The following is an 18,309-nucleotide window of genomic DNA, read 5'->3' as shown; positions in this document are numbered from 1 at the left end:
GTCTGCAGTTGATGACGAGTGACAGCTCCTGAGAACCTTCCCCTACTGAATTTCCCAACTTCCTTTTATTAATTTTCATAGTTTCTTCAGCTGGATTGAAACGGAAGTTTCCAAGGAGGCATTGGGGCCATACTATGTGGCGGCCAGTTGCATTAAATGGAAATTAAGAGCTCCGTTAAGAGTCACTGGCCTTTAAAAAAACTAGTAGTCTTGCTCTTCTGGCAGGGGTGGGGATCGGGTCAGGGCCAAGTCCTCAGGGGTGAGCACAGACTTCTCTTGCCTGCTCCCCGGTGTTGGGTCACCATACCTCCCCACTACTCTGATCTTAGAGCCCTACTCCCACCTTGGGGGGCACTGCCTGTCCTCCCCTCCCCACCATGGCCCTCACCTCTTACCTGGACTACCGTCATGGCTTCCTAACTGCCCTCCTTCCTCGAGCTTCCCCTCTTCTCTCTTCCCTGCACAGTGTCCCGTGTGCTTTTTACCAGAGGAACAATCTGAGCCTCCCGTGCCCCTACTTTACAGCCTTAGAACTGGCTTCCAACTCTGCTGTAACCCCCAAATTCTGAGGCTGATCCAGGGTCATCATGAGCTGCCTGCTTCTCCTGCTTCGACGCTTGTCTTTCTGATGCCCCTGTGCTTCAAACCCCTTCACTGACGGTTGTGTCTAGAATGGCCCGGCTCGGTCCCTGTCTCCTGTCGTCCCCCACCCCCCACCAGGCTCCACCCTGCACTTAAGATCCATCTTCCAGGTGCTCTACCCTGTTCTGTGGGGCTGCCCCAGTATGCCACCTCAGCCCTACCCACTTGCTGCTGGCCTCCGCCATGGCCTTGGTGCCCCTCCAGGGCTCCTGCAGCCTGCTGAGTACATAGTGGTTCCCTGGCAAAAACTTGTAGGATGAAGGAACGACTTCCCTGAGAAGGAGGTGGGTTTAGTAAGCAGCAGCTTTCATAAAGGGGAGGACATGGGCTCAATACACGGTCCTCCTGTCGCACAAACGAAGACCTTATACCACCCTTGGCTCATTGATCTCAGGACCTCTGCACGAGGACTGGAAATAATAGCCTTAATATATGCTCTCTCCCCTCTGCATTGGCATTTGCTTACTTTTATCCTAAAGTAGAATGGCTTGACCTTTTTTAATTAAAAGGTTAGATTTTAAAAAAATTATGAACATCCTACCAGTTCGTGTTAAAATTCATGCTATCAAGTAAAAAGGGAACCCCCCCCTACATGTTTTTATGTGGATAACATTTCTGGAAGGATGCATAAGAAACTGTTAGAAGAAAGGTTCTCCCTTGAGAGTGACCTGTTGGCTTCTAGAATCTTTGTTCTCAGGAGGGAAAACAGAATTCTGGTCGTGGGAGCAGCTCTTTTTGTGTGGGGCTTTGTGAGAAGAAACTTTCAAAAGTTGTAGTTTGGGTACAGAACTTGTAGAGGCCACGGCGGCCCTCCTTGGGATAGCCCACGGCCTGTGGTTGGGCTCCTGACCCTGAGAAGTAACTTATCTCTTAAGACTTCAGATGAGAAGGTAGAACCTTAACAAGATTAAATGTGAATGTCTCTGAGGTGTCCTTCAGAGTGGGTGTGTAGATGACCGTAGGAGCTTCTTTCTCTCTCTCTCATCATTCCATCTCTGATAGAGCATAGAGAGCTTTCCCGAGTCCTTTATTGTGATTCAGTATGAAATTAAAATCTCAAAGCTTTCATTCATTTATTGCAGTTGATAATTATTTTGGATCAGCATTTGGGAGATATGGAGGAAAGGGAGATAAGATATTCATGCTGTGCCTCTTAGGTATGTGATAAAGAATTTAAGTGAGCAGGTCACCTGGGTGGCTCAGTTGATTAAGCGTCTGCTTTCAGCTCAGGTCATGATCCCAGGGTCCTGGGATCTAGTCCCGCATTGGGCTCCCTGCTCGGTGGGGAGCCTGCTTCTTTCTCCCTCTCCCTCTGCCCCGCCCCCCATGCTCTCACTGTCTCTCTCTGTCAAATAAATACATAAAATCTTGAAGAAAAAGAAAAGGATTTAAGTGAGCAGTGTTTGATTTTGCATTGAGGAGAGTGAATGGTACCAAGGCAGTGTCATGGGCATGGAGTCAAAATTGTCCCCTTCTGTGGCTGACCTGCCATGCTTTGGAGAAGCAGGTTTTTGACCCATGCTAAGGCGCTGTCTTATATCTCACCTCTACAGTGTGACTCAGGCACTTCCTTATTCTTGAATTTGTTGTGATGAGCATGTATTGCATGTAGAATTCAAATGTCTAGAATTTTCATTGAAAATACTCTGTTTAGCAGGTTGCAGGTGAGCTTTCCCTAACACAAGGCAAAGAAAAGAATTGCTGTTAGTTAAAAAGAGGAATAAGGTGATTTTTTTCCCAAATAGGCCTTTTCTTCCCTTTTTCTACACCTTCCTTTTCCCCTTAAAATTATGTCTGTGTCAAGTAGGCTGAAAGGCGGGGCGCCTGGGTGGTGTCGTCAGTTAAGGGTCCCACTCTTGGTTTCAGATCAGGTCATGATCTCAGGCTGGTAAGATAGAGCCCTGCGTTGGACTCTTGTCTCTGCGAGGAGTCTGCTTGAGCTTCTCTCTCCTTCTGCTCCTCACACTCATGATCTTCCTCTTAAATAAATAAATCTTAAAAAAAATAAAAGTAGGATGAAAGACCTGTGACCTTTCCCTAATTTCAGCCTAATTTCACGGAGCTACTAGAGTTATGCAGAGATGGGCACTGGAAGGCTGGTTAGTGTCTGCTAAGATAGTCATTATTCAGGTGTTTTGAAATTTATTGGTTTAGTACTGTAGGCGCACCCATGGGCTGCCAGATCCAGAGTTAAAAATCCGGAGTTTTATCCCTGAGCTGTTTTCACTCCTAGGGGTTTGGGAACCAGGTCTAACTGACGTACATGGGATTCGTGTGGAAATTTTCAGGAATGCAACTTTCCTCAAAGTCAGGGAACTCGTGAAAAGGATTAACGAAAGAAGATAGACGTTCTCTCTCTCTTTTTTGTAGTACTTTTCTGATGGTCTCCTTTCTTTGTGGCTTAATTTTTGTGGTCCGAGTAACTCTGGAAATGGGCAGGATGAGAGACAACCAGAGAACCCTCATGGACGAGATGTGAACACACCGGTCCCTTAGTGCCACTCTGTAGAGCACAGCAGTGGAAAATGTCAGCGGCACTTTTAAAACAGAAGGAGAATCTGGCTCAGCAGTCGGGCAGGTTTTTTGCAGAGAACACGGAGGAAGTTGAGTGTGTGACACCTGACATGGTCTGGTGGAGTCGGTTCTCCAGGACAGAGTGCTCGTGTCCCCTGCACCTGCCTGGGCATCACGGTGCTGAAACTCTACACAGTTGAGGGCCTTCTGGCGGAGAATTCTATTTGGCTTCAAACCAGAAACAAACACAAGACGCTGAATCGAGTAGTTTAATTATACTCTATCTTTGTGTACTCCGGTACCTTCTGTTTTGCTTGGAAAACCGTTATGGCTAGAGAATGACATTAAAGACACTTGCTGTTTTTTTAAAGTCAGTTTTATACGTGTTGCTGGCCTTGATGTGTCTCTGCTTTGCCATCTGCTCAAGGGCTACTTCTGGGGTGACACCCTCCAGTCATCTCCTCCTGGTGCTGCCTCCCACCACCCAGGCGGCACCATAGAGAGACACCGGATTGGCCTTCTATGATTTTGGCGTGGTTGGAAATGGAAGCAGCTGTCTGGGGGCTGGAGCCTTGGTCCGTGCCTCAGTCAGATCCTACCAGGTCCGTGGCTGAGTCTTTAAAGCACGTTAGCAGGTGAACCTTGTGGCCTTTTATTGAGGGCAGCCTCTGATCTTCTTCACACCTGGAAATGAGAAAGTGAAAGTAGTGGCATAATTCCCAGCCATTGTATGTGGTTGTAGCTTTTAGAATTGGATGATTTCAAATAATAACACCACCAAACCTGAGCTTTGGGTTCAGGGAGTTTTCTGGAAGGGATTGCAGTATTTGCCTGGATGCCCCAAGAGGCACCATTCTGAGCTATGTGCAATGAAAGGTGATTCAGGCGTGTGGCTTCCCACACACAGAGAAGGGTCTGAAATTACCTTGGGAGGAAGGCCTCTTTCCATCTTGTGTTGTAGTTTATATTTGGAAGAGTTTACTTTTTTCTCTTACCCGCCTGTGGGTTCAAGTGCTCGGCCACCACCGCTGAGGGACCTTTTACAGTTACTTACTTTCCCCAGATTTCCTTTTCCTCATCTGTAAATACTTCCCTTCACAGTCTTGCGAAGATGGACTGAGAATACGTACAGTGTAAGTCCCTCCTATGTGATAGGAGTTAAACAGTGGCTGTCCTGTTCGTATTTTTACATGAACTTTGAAATCAGAGAAGTTTGGTCTTGAATACATTGTCCGTCCTCTGAGATCTTCAGTGTCCACCTCCGTAAAATGGGGATGTCAAGCCTTAAAGGAGATGGAGAGTGTCTGATGTCTCGTACCCAGTAGACCCTTACCAAGAACTCACCTGTGTTGTTTAAGAAACAAGATGTAAGAGAGAAGTTGGTTTGATCTTGATTCCAAAAGGAAAAGTCTCTACCACGTTTAGGAAAACCAGAATTAGGAGTGACCGACCTACATCTGTTCATGTTTCTCTGTCAGGGATGGGAATTCAGCCTTGACACCTCATTTTGGAGAACAGATCCGTGCAGAAGGAAAACGGGTTTGTAAGCTTCCCTTGCTTTGCTAAGGAAGCAGCAGGGATGTCAGGCACCAAGGGTGGTGAAAATGCAAAGGGACAGACTGTGGCAGTCTGTGGAGAACCTCGTGAGCATTAAGTAATTGTTTCCCAGTGCGCTCGCAAGAACGTAAAAATATTTACTGAGCAAAATAAAAACACCATGGCCGCTCTGGTGGTTGTTGATCTGAAAATCCCAGGATTGAGGCGGGGTGGTGGTGGTGGTGGTGGTGGTCGTTAGTAGCCAGATGAATGTGGAGGAAACCCCAGGGCAAGGCCCCGCGCCTGCAGGGTGTGGACTGGGTCCCAGCGCGTGGGAGGGCCATCTTAACCATTGAGATGGGTCCATCCCTGGTCCTGGCTGGCCCTTCTCCCTCTGCGCTGCATCCCGCTGCACATCACCTGCCTGTCTCTTTTGCTGGACCTGAGGGGCGCAGGAGTGCCCGCCAGGGCGGCCCCACCCAGCCCTGCCCTGGCGACCCTGCCTCTTTGGCTGTCACTTTCCCAGTCCTGGAGCCCATCACCGGCTGACACAATCGGTGCTGGAGTGAAGCGAAGCGGCTGCCACCCTCACTCCCCGCTTTGGAGCCTTCCTGGCTCATCAGCCCTCAGGAAGCCCTTGAAATAAGGTGAACTGAGAAAATATTGCCAGAATCTCTCTGCAGATTTTTCCCCCCAGCCCTCTGATTACACACACACTAAGTGCCGCTATCTGTGTAAATAACCTTTTCTTCCCTGCCTCTCTCTACCTCCCCTACTCCCCCACTCCCATGCTCTTAGGCTCTCTCGAGTGATAAATAGCCAGGCTACCGCTCAGCGTGCACCAACACCTGGGAATAATCATGCAAAAATAACAGTGAGAGACTGCCGCGCGTCTGTTCTTGACATTAACTTTCCTCAGTTTGACAGGCTGCCACCACCAGCTGTTAGACTTATAGGTCCCCCCGCCTCCCCAACTGGAGATAGCTGCTTTCCTGCTTCTCTTTTTTGGGGCTGTAATAGGTTACATCAGTGTCCCATCAAGATGACAGAAAAGAGCTTTGACAAAGGAACCGTTGCTCAAACTGGCTGGTTCTCTATTACGATCTTGTATTCTGGATGTTAGTAGTAGTAGACTAATAATTCCCCACTGATTTTTTTTTATTTTAACATGGAATATCTGATGAGTACTAGTTTAGCGTTCTCCGCTCACCGCGCTCCCCCCCCCCCCCCCCCCGCCACCAGGGTATTCATAATTATCTCCCGTGAATTGCCTTTAAATGTAGCAAATCCTGGTATTTGGCCTTGAAGGGCCAAATCACCTATTGATTTCTTTTTAGTTCAGGTCTCATGTATATTTGTAATCACAATAATCATATTGACAACAGTACTAGCTCTTATTTTGTTGAGTGCTGCTCGGTACCGGGAGCTGAGTGTGGGTTGTTTGTCTGATTTCATTATTTCCATTTTACAAATGAAGCCAGGGAGTCCCAGACAGACAGGTCAGGTGACTCGCCCAAAGGTCTTGTAGCTGAAGGTAGAGCTGGGATTCCAGTTTTGAGGACTGACGCCCCGTACCTCCCTGTCTTCCACCACATGCTGTGTTTTGCACTCAGGCCCTACGGACGGCCCCTTTGTATAGTTTGGCTGTATTTGTAGGATTATTTGATGAGTGCCCCAGTCTTGCTGACGAGGCAGGAAGTCCAGGAAAGCGGGGGACCTGCTTGGCTTTGACCTGCTCTTGGTGTGTGAGCAGGCTGCCCAGTGCCTGGCACATAGCAGGTGTGTGGTTACTCTTTATTGGGTGGATAATATTGGTTGCTCATGTTGAGGCAACTCAGAGGGGGCTTTTGGGGGAGCAGCAGTGCATGAAAAAAAGAGGTGCAACTAGAGATTAGTCAAAGGAGATTTTGTAGAGGTGTAGGACTCATCAGGATGTGCTATAACATTGAGGGGCGGTGAGTTGTGGGGTGGATTAAGCTGGGTTGACTGCTGCCAGACGCCCATTTATGAAAGGAGGAGAATTTCCCCGGGTTGAGCTGCTCAGGGTTAAGCCCTTTTTGCTTATACTTTTAACACACTTTAACTGCACTTAACCATGCATTTGGAGGGGATTATAGATTTATGTTAAATATAGTAGGATATAAAAAGGAGCTTTGTAAGGTTGCAGGCAGGGTTAGAGAACTGTAGTATCAGACCAGGGACTTTTTTTTTTTCCCCTCCCCTTTCTCAAAGCCAGCATTTACTGAGCTAAGCACTTTGCTGAGCCTTCACTTTGTATGCGTTACCTCACTGAGTGTTCCCTCTGACCCACTGGGGGTCATTGTTGGTCTTACAACAATTTCTTAGGCCCAAACAGTGAGCCTCAGAGTAGCCAGGTAACTTGCTCAGGGGGCCCCCACAACAAGTACCAGGGAGGTCAGGATTTGAACCTGAGATCCACCGCTACCACGTACAAGTGTTTGCCACTTGGAGGGAGTCCTCCTGGGGACTGTTGCCACCCTTGGTCTCAGCGCGCCTCATTGGTTGAAGAAGTTACGGTTCCATCTGCGGATCAGTGACCTGGAAATCGGGGTGCAGTGGAGTTGATCTTTTGTATGAGGTAAAAACACTACTGAAAATCCCTCCAGGTCCCTGCTTTGCATATGTACGGTGCATGTGGCTTTGTGTTAGACGCCGTAAGATTCACAAGAGAACTGAAACCTCCTGTAGGGGGGCATTCGCTGGCAGAAAGAATTAGTGACACTGAATTATCTTCCTTCCAGCCCTCTTTTGCCCCCAGTGTGTGTATTTGAACTCCTACTGTCACGTTTCTGCTTTTAGGAAGCTACTGCTTTCACACTCACTTGGGCTGCCACCACAGAGAGCTTCTTGCCCTGGTGCAGATATGGGCCACATTTCTCTTTAGCAGGAGGAGGTTGGGCTAGGTGGTCTTCGAGGTAAAACATTCTGTCATTGTCTCGGGGGAAAGCTAGAAATGCAGAGTCAGCTGCCTGCAGCCAGGCAGCTCACCGCTGGGCCGAACGGAGGCTCAGCCCTGTCGGTTGATGCCATGAGGCTTGGGGGCCTAGCCCAGCACATTATCTAATTATTATTTTAAGAGATAGTAGACATTCAGACTTCTCCCTCATTTTTTTGTGTTTGCAAAAAATCATCATGTTTTAGGAAGTAGCATACCTACCGAATAAAACACGTCTGGGGATGGCTGTAATTCCTTACCCTCCTCTGTGGTTGGTGACCTCTGGGGAGGAGGGGTTTCCAGTACATCACATGGGTAGTACTACTCTTTGTTCTTCACTCCAAATTCTCCCAAGGGAGAAGAGTTCCCCTTTCTTGTCTCACTGGTAGTGACATTCCGGTACCTACCTATAGGAGTGGCAGCTTGTGAGTTCTCTTGAAGCCAGTGTCATGGAAAAACCAAGAAGTTCACTGTCTAAGTCAAAGAGTTGAACAGCTTCACCGTGTTACCTATTGAGTTTTCCTATGGAGTTTAAGGGTTTTAGCCTTTTATTGCATTGGGGAGACTGTGTCTGATTAGTTCATATTTATAGTCAAATTCTCTGAACCTTAGCTTCTCGTTTTAATGCTGTCAACCAGGCTCTTAACATTGCATTTGGATTGTGTGGATAGAAACAAACACAGTTCACTTGCTGGTAGGCCCCGGATACCATGGCCTCTCCCCTCAAGCCTTCTATCTTTAGAAATTTGATGTTTGGATTCTCTTAAATATCCCAAATGGTAGGGGGGTGTGTGTGTGTGTGTGTGTCTGTATGCAGATATAATTCATAATTGGAGTTATATTGAAATAGAGATTTAGTCCAGAAATTCTGTTGTGATAGGATTTGTCATCAGTAGGAAGCTGGAGATTACGTTTTCCAGTTGAGGAAAAATGATGTTCAGCGGAGGTTAAGTGTCTCCGCAAAGTCACAAGCTAATTAGTGTCAGAGTTGGGGCCAAAATCCCAGTGCCCAGTGCCCTGTCCTCATAACTTGGTGTTGTACGCTTTGCCTCACTGTATCCTGGTCTCCCAAATCTGGGAATTAATGCCCTCTTGGATGCCTTACCTCCTTTTATTTCATCCCATTTTGTTGTTTATCCAACTGAAGCCGTGTTTATTCTCTTGGAATTCATGTAGGCTGTCCATCAAGGGATATAAAGAGTATTTCGAGAATATTGTTCTGTTTTGTCTTTTCAGTTTATATATGTAGCAACCAATTATAGTCAATTTACATCTAACTATACAAATTAAAAAATTGTTGGCAAACATGCAAAAAAAAAAACCCACAACTACAGTACCCGGTTTAATCATTTTCCTTGTCACCCCCCCCCCCTTTTAAATTCTGGAAAGCAGTTCTTATCTCACACAGTCTTTTAGCTATAGTAAAGACTACAAGGTAGCATTGGATTCCCCGCCCCCCACTTGAATTTCCTCCCTCAGTACCTCTTTCTTCATTTGTCAGCTCAGTTTTAAAATAGGAACTATCAGTGTGAACTCTGATCCGCATTAAGCTGTGTTTACGCGAAAGCATAAATCACCAGATCTGGGGTTTGGGGGCCGTTACATGCTTTTCTTTCTTGGGCTCTGTGATCAAGAATGCAGAACAATACAAAGCGTGGGGCAGAAGTTTTATGGCGGCTCTGAGAGCAGGAAATTAAGTTTCTTTACCGTGCAGATGGGTGAAGGGCTGTTCTCTTACGTCTTGGATCAGTCAGGCAAGTGAACGTCAGTTTATCATTTTAGTGAAAGGCAAACTGTAGAAATAGTTCCTACAGTCATATGAACAAGGAGCCCACACAGATGACTGCTTCAGCTGTTGAACCAGGAGCATACTTCCTCATATAATTTATCTTGAAATATATTCTGTGTGTGTGTGTTTAAACAACAAAGACTATGTTCTAGAACATCTGTAGCCAAGTGTTGATTTCTTACAAAGGTCAATTGGGAGTATGGGAACCACAGACTAAGATGGCGTTTTGCTGGAAAAACCTTCTGTGTGCCCCTTTTTACACATACAACTTGTTAGCTCAGCTGATAGCCTGTGCAGGGGGTCATCCCTTAGAGGTAGGCAATATCTGTGTGTCACATGAGGACATAGGGAATGTGGAGTCACGGTGCAGATGGGCTTTGCATTTGGCTCTTCCGCATTTGACCACCTGCGAGCAGGGCCCCAGCTATGCTGTAACAGTCCTAACAGTGGTTAAAATGGGTCTGACGAACGAATGGGTTGGCTGGTGATTTACCTACTTAGTATGTGCATAGCCTTTGGTTTCGTTATGGCCAGGCTCCTGGATGTTTTGTGGTGAAGATTTCCTTGCCTGCTCTCTAGGATTGGGGTGCAAAGGAGATACCGTTGCACTGGAAGCTCTTCTATTGGCTGTCATTTCTGTTTCCCGGGATTTAGAGGGAGGGGTCCCAGGACTCGGTCACATTCATCAGGGATCTTTCCCAGCCGGCCCACTAAAGGACATGTGCGTTGGAGAAACTCCAGTTCTGTTGATGTTGGGCACAGATGTTTATTACCCCATTTATATGAATTCTGCTAAACTTTGCCGTAGAAAACTTAATTAGGAGTTGATGCTTAATACATGCTAATAATATCCAGTTTATGTGTTTGAGTGTGTATAATCAAGTTTATGTATTTTATATATTCAGCGGAGTAAGTTAATGTATTTTTGTGGTGATTTAATTCATTATGGTTTATAAAGTACTTTGAACACAATTTTAGTCTATCTCCTGTGCTTAACTGTCCAAATGATGCATCTGCAGTGTTTATTGGAATTCCATCCTTGGAAAATATTGTAGTTTTGGGAAGTACGATTTCATTACAGGTGGGAAAGAGCCTGAATTTTGCAGAGTGTATTTCACGCTTTTTTGACTGAGGCTGACCGGTTTGACCATCAGTGACCTGAGGACACCGAAGTCCTGCCTCTCGTTCCAGAAGCAAGAGCCCCCGATGTTGACCTTGTTTGGCATGGGGCGGGGGGGAATCAAATGCTCATTTCCCTTCGACTTTTATCTTTTGGCACCATGCAAACCCTCGAAGCGTATTATAATTGCAAATGGAATTTGGAATGGTGATGTATTCTAGAAGTGATGTAAACAGATTGCATTGCAAACCGTGCCGAGAATACAGCACCACTGCAGTAAGCCTGTCTGTCTTTCAGGTTGACCCCCTGTTTACAGTGCCAGCACCACCACCACCGATTTCCAGCAGCCTCACGCCTCAGATTCTGCCCTCCTACTTTCCCCCATCTTCATCCAATATTGCAGCACCGGTCGAGCAGCTTTTGGTTCGGACTCGTTCTGTGGGTGTCAATACATGTGAAGTTGGAGTAGTGACAGAGCCAGAGTGTCTGGGGCCCTGTGAACCTGGCACCAGTGTGAATTTGGAAGGGATCGTGTGGCATGAAACAGAAGAAGGTAAATACACTTTACTTTTCTCTATTTCCCCGTACCCTCTTCCCCAGGCTGTTAACTTGATTTACATCCACTCGCGAGGGGACTTTGGCAGTACGTGGAGAGGAAGAAGAAGGGTTTTTATACTGTCTGGATTGCTGTTGAAAGACTGGGAAGCAGGGTCAGGGTTCCCCTTTGCCCTAAGAGGGATCGTGGAAATTAGGAAGACAGACCGGTCTCAGGCTCACTTTCTTCTCGGTGTGCCAACCGGTCTGTCTGTCCGGACATGATTGTTTTGTTTGTCCAGACATGGGTTGTGGCATATACCACACCTACCGTGGATCCAGACCCTGGCTGGCCACATCGCGTAGCACGCGATCACCTGGTCCGGTGTGTTTCAGATGTCGTTGACCTTAGAGGCCCACAGGTAATTAAAAACGAAATACCAAGGAGAGCGCTGCGTTGCTCCACTGGGGAACGAGAGAAGTAGAAAAAATGAGGAAGAAATGAGCCCCAGGCGAACGAAGCAAAGTGAAAAACTCGTTCTTTCCCTCCAAGCTAGGTTGGTCAAGGGTAAGGGAGAGGACAGGTGTCAGTATCATGGCCAGTTGGGGAAGGAGTGAGGGCAAGGAGGACGGTAACGAGGCTCAGAACCACTGTGTAGGTCCCTCTGTGTCAAGGGGAGACATTGAGGGCTGCAGCTCACGGGCGAGAAAGTAAAATATATAAAAAAGGATGAAAATGAGATGACGGGTTGTCTCAGCCTAATTGTCGGAAGGGCGGAAAACAGCGCACGCTGTCTCAGGGTAGAAAAGCTAAAAACCGTAGGAAAATCTTTGAATTCTGCATATTGCGTTAAGTATACTGTGGAAGGATATATTTTGTATCTGGATACAAAGATTTTGTAGATAGCATCAGTAAGGAAAAATCATTATAGATGAAGGGACCAGAGAAGGTGAATGAAAGCAGCAGATAGGAAGAGTTCTCTTGTGTGCTCAACCAAAAGTGATAGCTCAACGTTCGCTTTTGGCTTTAGAAATGTCCGGTGTTTGGGGTGGGGGTGGGGGTGCGTCCTCTTTGTACTTTTAACAGCACTCTGCAGCCCGATTGAGAGGAATTGGGGGAAGAGGAGCTGCAATTCACATTTTCGTCTCTTGTTTGTCTGTTGAGACGCCCTCCAGTGCAAGAGGTGGGTCCCATGTGGGGAGCAAGCTTCTGTCCTATTGCCTCTCCTTGGGTTGTACACACTTGGCCTTCTCAGACTTTTCCCGAGAGCAGAAGCGGTAGCTGAGGCTGTCCGACTGGTATCTTGGGGGAGAAAAGTATAGATAGAGACGGCATCGAGACAGTAATAAGGTCGTAGGTCATTGGCTTAGGTACTGATGATTGAGGAACAGAAAAAGATTTCGAAAGGCTAAGATTGAATTTCCATCAACTCAAAAGGAAGAGTTTCTGGCACTTGAATCGCGTGCTCCTTTGGGTGAAGTGGCGCCTTGCACTTCTGTTTCAGCTATGACTTAGCGCCCGTCGATTTATTGCTTGTCACGATTTTACTTATTCCTGTGTGGGACAGGACCAGGTTCCTGCAGTATGACCTCACTGGGTGGCAGATGTTGTAAAATTAGCTACAAACTTTCTGGAACGCCTGTTAGTCTTGGGTTATTTTTCATTTCGCTTGGAAGACCGCTTGGTTTTGACTTGAACCTGAGCTTTGAATAAAAGACAGCGTTACTTAAGAAAAAGAAATGTTGTATTCAGAAACTGTAGTAACTCTGGGCAAACGGTTAAAGAGCTCTGTGGTATTAATCAGGATTACTATTATGCTTTTTTCTTATTTCTGTTTGGTCCCCCGAGTTGCACCGTGTTCTCTGAGCGGTCCGCCTCCCGAGTCCGTGTACCTGCCTCTGTGTGCCGTGATCCCCCCCATCCCGTGCATGTGTCCCCCACCCTCATGTGGGGCACTGATGGCTTTCGGCGCTCTGCAGATGCAGGACTGGAGCCTTCTGCAGCTCCTGCCTCCTTTTGACTGCCTCACATTTTCCAGGATTTGGAATGTGTGGATGTTGACTGTGGTGACAAGAAGGAGACCGGAGCTCTTAATAGAGTTATTCTTGCTGAATAAACTCAACTCCCGACCTCCACAGAATTCGAGAACCCGCCTTCGTAAAGGCGCGGCTCGTAAGATGTGTGTTTAATGTGCAACCATTTTCAAGAGCGTTCCATTTGCATTTTTTTCCCCCAGTACAGTGTGTTTAAAGCTCTTGTACCAATTTAAAAATTAAACCCACTTGACCATTAATTTTTCCCTTTGGGGAAAAACAAAGAGAGAAACAGAACAAACACATTTGGAGCCAGTTATTTGGCAGAGCTAAAAGGGATGAGTTTGGGGAGAAGGGAGGGGAAGGAGGGAAGCCACAACAGTTTTCTACTGTGGGGTTGCGCTAACGACAAGCTTCAAGTTGGGCACTTAGGAAAAAGTACCAGTTGCCTGTGATTAGCTTCCTGGAGATGGACTTGAAAAAAAAAATCTCTTCCCTGGTATTTTCATTTTGAGGTGATTGTATACCTGGTAGTGGTTTTCACAAACCCAATTTGTTATGTGCATTCATAGGGAGGGTGTGTGTGTGTGTGTGTGTGTGTGTGTGTGTGTGTGTGTGTGTGTGTTAAGATCCTAGACATCTCAGGAGCTCCCATCTGCAGTCTTTGGGGGAATATTGAGTGTTCTCGGGATTTGCTTTGAAAGGCAGTGGGCACCAGCAAGACGGCAATATGAAATCCCCACTAAATACTAATTGCTTCTTGTGCTTGGGATTCCTCATGTGAGGAGGGTTCTCTCAGTCACAGACTTTGCCTTTAGTGTCGCTGCCAGGACGCGGAGTCCTGGTTGCCTGAGGGCCAAACTGTCTGTCTTCAGGAGTAACGTGTTGCGAGAGAAGTTCCCTCTGGAAATAATTAGTGGGTTTCAGAGCGCGCTTCATAGGAGAGAAAAACTATTATTGCATTTGGATGTTTAGTTAATCTGCTCTGATCTTTCTTCTTTAAGGTGAGTGCATAGGAGCAATGACGTCTTGGACAAAATTGCTCTCACATGTTGGAAAGAATCTCCTTAGCTTTTCATTCTTGACATTTGGGATGCACATGCCTTTGTATAGTTATTTGTTTGGAAATTTGCTCTTTTTGGGGAGTGGGGGTGGGGAGGGGACCAAACCGGAAGAAACATGGTGTGTACAGCAGAGTGTGTAAATACATACATGCTGGACTTGGCTTTTTAGCTCTTACGAATGTGTTTTCCTTTGGAGTTTTATTAAATCATATTTCTAATTGGGCACCCCCCCCTTTTTTTTTTTTGCCTTACCGGAGAACATACTTCATTGTTACAGCTGTCATTTACTTTGGCCTTTAGAACATGTATAGGTTATAGGACTGGGGTTCTCAGCTCTGGGCCTTTGAGTCACCTGGAGGTTTTTAAAAACATGCCCGGGCACCACTTTGCAGGCATTTCCTTGGTCTGGGATGGCAGTTTGGTCTGGTTGGGTGACCTGGCATTGGTGTTTTTTTCCAAAGCTCCCCAGGAGATTCTGATGTGCAAACAAGATTGAGAACCATGGTCTCAGGGGAAAGAGGGGATGTCCTAACCCTCTGCAAGCTGCTTGACCTTTTCCCTTTAAGGAAGTCATTGTGTTGTTGCCTCATTTTCCTGGGCATAAAATGGGAAGACACCGCTGCCCTATTTACCTCCCAGGATAGATAGTGTCTGTCCAAAAGCTCTAGTGTGGCAGGTGAGCGTCGTGGAATCACCGTCCCTGTGAGAAAGAGGGTCCAGCGTTTGATCCTGAACCTGGACTTGACAGAGGGTTTGGGGCTTAATGAAGAACTAACTGGTACCACTCTTCCTAATTTATTAATATGACGGGGTGGACCTTACTTGTCTGTTTCTTCCCTGAGCCAGAAGTGGTAGCTTCATTTCATTTCCCTGTGGTCTCTGCTGAATTATTTTTGAAATAGTCCAGAAACCCAGAGTATTAAAGAAAGTTAATAAAGTAACAAATAAAAAAGACTGTACTCGCAGCATTACTGGGAGCTTTCAGAGGGGATGGTGAAAATGCAAATGGCAGCTTATGAAAGTAAGTGTGGTTTTTTAGAGAAGACTTACCACCTGGTGTAAGAGGAAGAATGGTTCTTTGTATGAGGTTCTTCATCTGAGGTTCTGTGTGTTTTCCAAGAACGGAGATCTTGGGAATTAATGTTTTAAAGGTAATTAATCGGGGGAAGCAAATGATTCTCTTTAAACCACCGGAGATGCTCTTAAATTCTTCTGCTTCTCCTGTATCTCCAGAGTCATAGAGAGGATAGTGTTTCAACGTGCAGTATAGGGGGTTTCAGGTTCATTCATTAAAAGGCAAATGATCCTCTATAAATTCGATGGATCTGACATACGGTATTGTTACTCCTATGCTGTGGTATTGACTTGCCGAACTTATTACTGGAAATAGAACTTTCATTTTCAATTTTGATTTGAGAAGAGATTAAATATGAATCCAGGCTCACTTTGTGTTTTCAGTTTCTGAGCATGGAATTGGTGCAATACTTTTTTTTTTTTTTACTAAGTGAAATGTTATTACTTACTGAGGTATTTCCCAGTGATTTGATAAATTCAGCCTTGACTTACAAGGCGAGTAAGATGTCCACTTTCGCTTCTGCATTTCATTACCCGCCACAACAGTCATGGTTGTAACTCAGCAGTCAGGGGGAACTTGAAGATTGCTAAGGAGCATGCTCCTCCTATCAGTAATGTGCTAAATGGAGGTAAATCAGCCCCCGGTCTGTGAGTTTGAAAGGTGAGCATAGTCGGTTAATCAGTGTGCTAGTAAGAAAGAGCATCCGGCCTTGATCTTCATTGTGAACTCACAAAGATTTAGAGCTCTGGAAGAACTACTCTAGTTAGTGCCGCTCCGTATCTTGGCCATAAACTTGACCCTCCCCGTCCTGGGCAATCTTGCAGTGGTGGTTGCCCATGAAAAGTTGAGATTCATCACCATTGGTGGCAGAACAGCTCAAAGTGCACAAGAACCGCCAATTTTTACATGCAGAGGTCAGCCCAAATAGAAAACCATATTTGTGTATTCGCTGGACTGTATATCATCTCGGTTACCTCTGATTATTCTGGGTACAATGGTGAAGGTTTTTTTTTCTTTAATAAAATAAACTTGGTTTAGGGGTGTATATTACACATAATTATAAACATATCAGAGTATTTGGTTTTTTAAGATTATGGAAACTCATGTTACCAGTTTCACAGAAAAGTCACAAAAACCGAGGCCAGGTATTCATAGGGTACAGTCCATAAAGATCTGTATAAGGAAGGCACCAAGGGAGGGCTTGTCTGAGCCGTCTTCCTGGGTTGGCTTTCCCCTTGGACCTACCAGTTGTATGCTTTCCTGATGGGGCCACCATGTGCATATGATGAGTGATGGTGTGTTTTGCTGGAAAGCAATACCATCGTCTCATCACCGCCTGTCAGTGTGAAATAAATAAGCTGCTCTTCGGTAGGATTCAGCTTCATGTTTTTAGACCAAACATTTTTCTTTTGTGTCATGTGTGTGTATATTTTGGTGGTGACCTTAGGTGTTAAGAAATGAAGCAGTCAGCTTTAAACTCACTGTGTTAAGGCGTTTTGTTGTTACCCCTTTTGGTTGGTTGATATTGTAGCTCAACTTCTGTGTCAATACAGAATGTGAGGCGTGTAAAACTAAACTTTTCTTCAGACTTGAGTTTGGTGAAAGATGTAAGAAGTTGTCTTATAAGATGTGTGTATAGCATTGCCCCCCCTTGCTTATCTTTTCCCTATGAAGAAGTTGGTAAGAAAATCTTGAAAATGTCTTAATATTACAGTGACCTTGAACTGAAGATATATTTTCTAATTACAAAATGGAGATACTCATTGTTGCAAAGTATAGCTTTTGGCCCACCTTGGCATATTGACTGAAAGTATTTCATTGACTTTTTAAATAGAATTTTTACAGCAGCTTTCTTGAGATATAATTCATGCAGCATGCAGTCCATCCATTTAAAGTGTATAATTCCGTGGGTATTTTTTAATGTATGAAGAGTCCTCCAACCATCACCACAATTAATTTTAGAACATTTTTATGATCCAGAGGAAACCCTGTCCCCCTTAGCGGTCACTACCGCTTACCGCAATCCCCATTTCATTGACCCAATGCATCGTTGTCTTTGATGCTTCATTGTTTTTATGTGTATTTTATGGATGAGAGAAGGGGTTGATTTGTTGATGTTTGTGCCAGGCATTGTGCTGGACATGCTTTTCAGGTAGTAATTTCCTTTAATCGTTAGAACACAATCCAAAGTAAACTGTTACTGTCCATATTTTTATGAAGGAGACTTAGAAAGGGATTTACCCTTCTGTGCAGGACAGCACACCTGGTAGGACGTGGGGAGCCCTCGCTCTTCACACCTAGCCCTGGGATTTCTGCTCTACCCACGTTCCCACGTGTTTCACAAAGTGCGCCTTGGAAAGAGGGAGTCCGATGAGACATAATAATTGGAGTTTTTATTTTATTTCCTTTTTAAGCACAGAATGATAGAAACATTCTTTATAGTGCTCGCATCTGATTTTGGCAAGAGTAACTGAATCAGCTTCAGCTGGGTTGATGTATACAAACCATCCCTTTCTGCCCCACTAAGCTGGAAGCTTCTTTAGTCCGCAGATCCCATCTGTTTTGTTCACTGTTGGATCCCCAGCGCCTGGCACAGAGTCAGTGTGCCATACATATTTGTTGAATGTTGAATAAATTTGTGGAACAAAGTGATATGGTCTTGATACCTGTTTAAGTTTGTATGGTATAGTCTTCTAGTCAAGAATATGTTACTTTTGAATTAAGTTTGGCCTAGACAATCTGGAAAATATTGCTCCAGAAATCTACTTTGTCACTGATTTTTTTTTTTTGCGGGGAGGGGGAAGCCATTATCAAATCTGATTACACTGTATTAAAATTCACCTCCCAACCTTACTCTTCTTAGACCAGTCTCCAAAAAAGGGGGAAACAAAATTATTTGGTTTGTTTTTTTTTTTTCCCTTCTGCCATTCATATCCTCGTTATGGTTTTAATTTTCTAACGATAGAAGGAATACCTACCTGGCCATTTGAGGATATCTGCGGGGCAGAAAACACCCAAATGGTAGAAGAAAAAAAAATCACCTAT

At 45.4% G+C, this 18,309-nt stretch overlaps 1 protein-coding gene across 1 annotated transcript in view; it reads left to right on the top strand.

Annotated features, from left to right (window-relative positions):
• ZNF608 (zinc finger protein 608) overlaps nt 1-18,309 on the top strand; it is a 105,290-nt gene that overhangs the window by 37,843 nt on the left and 49,138 nt on the right. Inside the window, exon 2 of the mRNA XM_028103421.2 lies at nt 10,855-11,110. Within this exon, the coding sequence (XP_027959222.1) occupies nt 10,855-11,110 (256 nt within the window). The remainder of the gene's footprint in view (nt 1-10,854; nt 11,111-18,309) is intronic.

Source organism: Eumetopias jubatus, unplaced genomic scaffold (genome assembly GCF_037043125.1).
Source record: "Eumetopias jubatus isolate StellerSeaLion01/CBP00866 unplaced genomic scaffold, mEumJub1_p1.0 scaffold_5, whole genome shotgun sequence".
Taxonomy (NCBI): Eukaryota; Metazoa; Chordata; class Mammalia; order Carnivora; family Otariidae; genus Eumetopias; species Eumetopias jubatus.
Note: the sequence above shows the minus strand (reverse complement) of the source record. Positions and strands in the feature narration are given on the sequence as shown.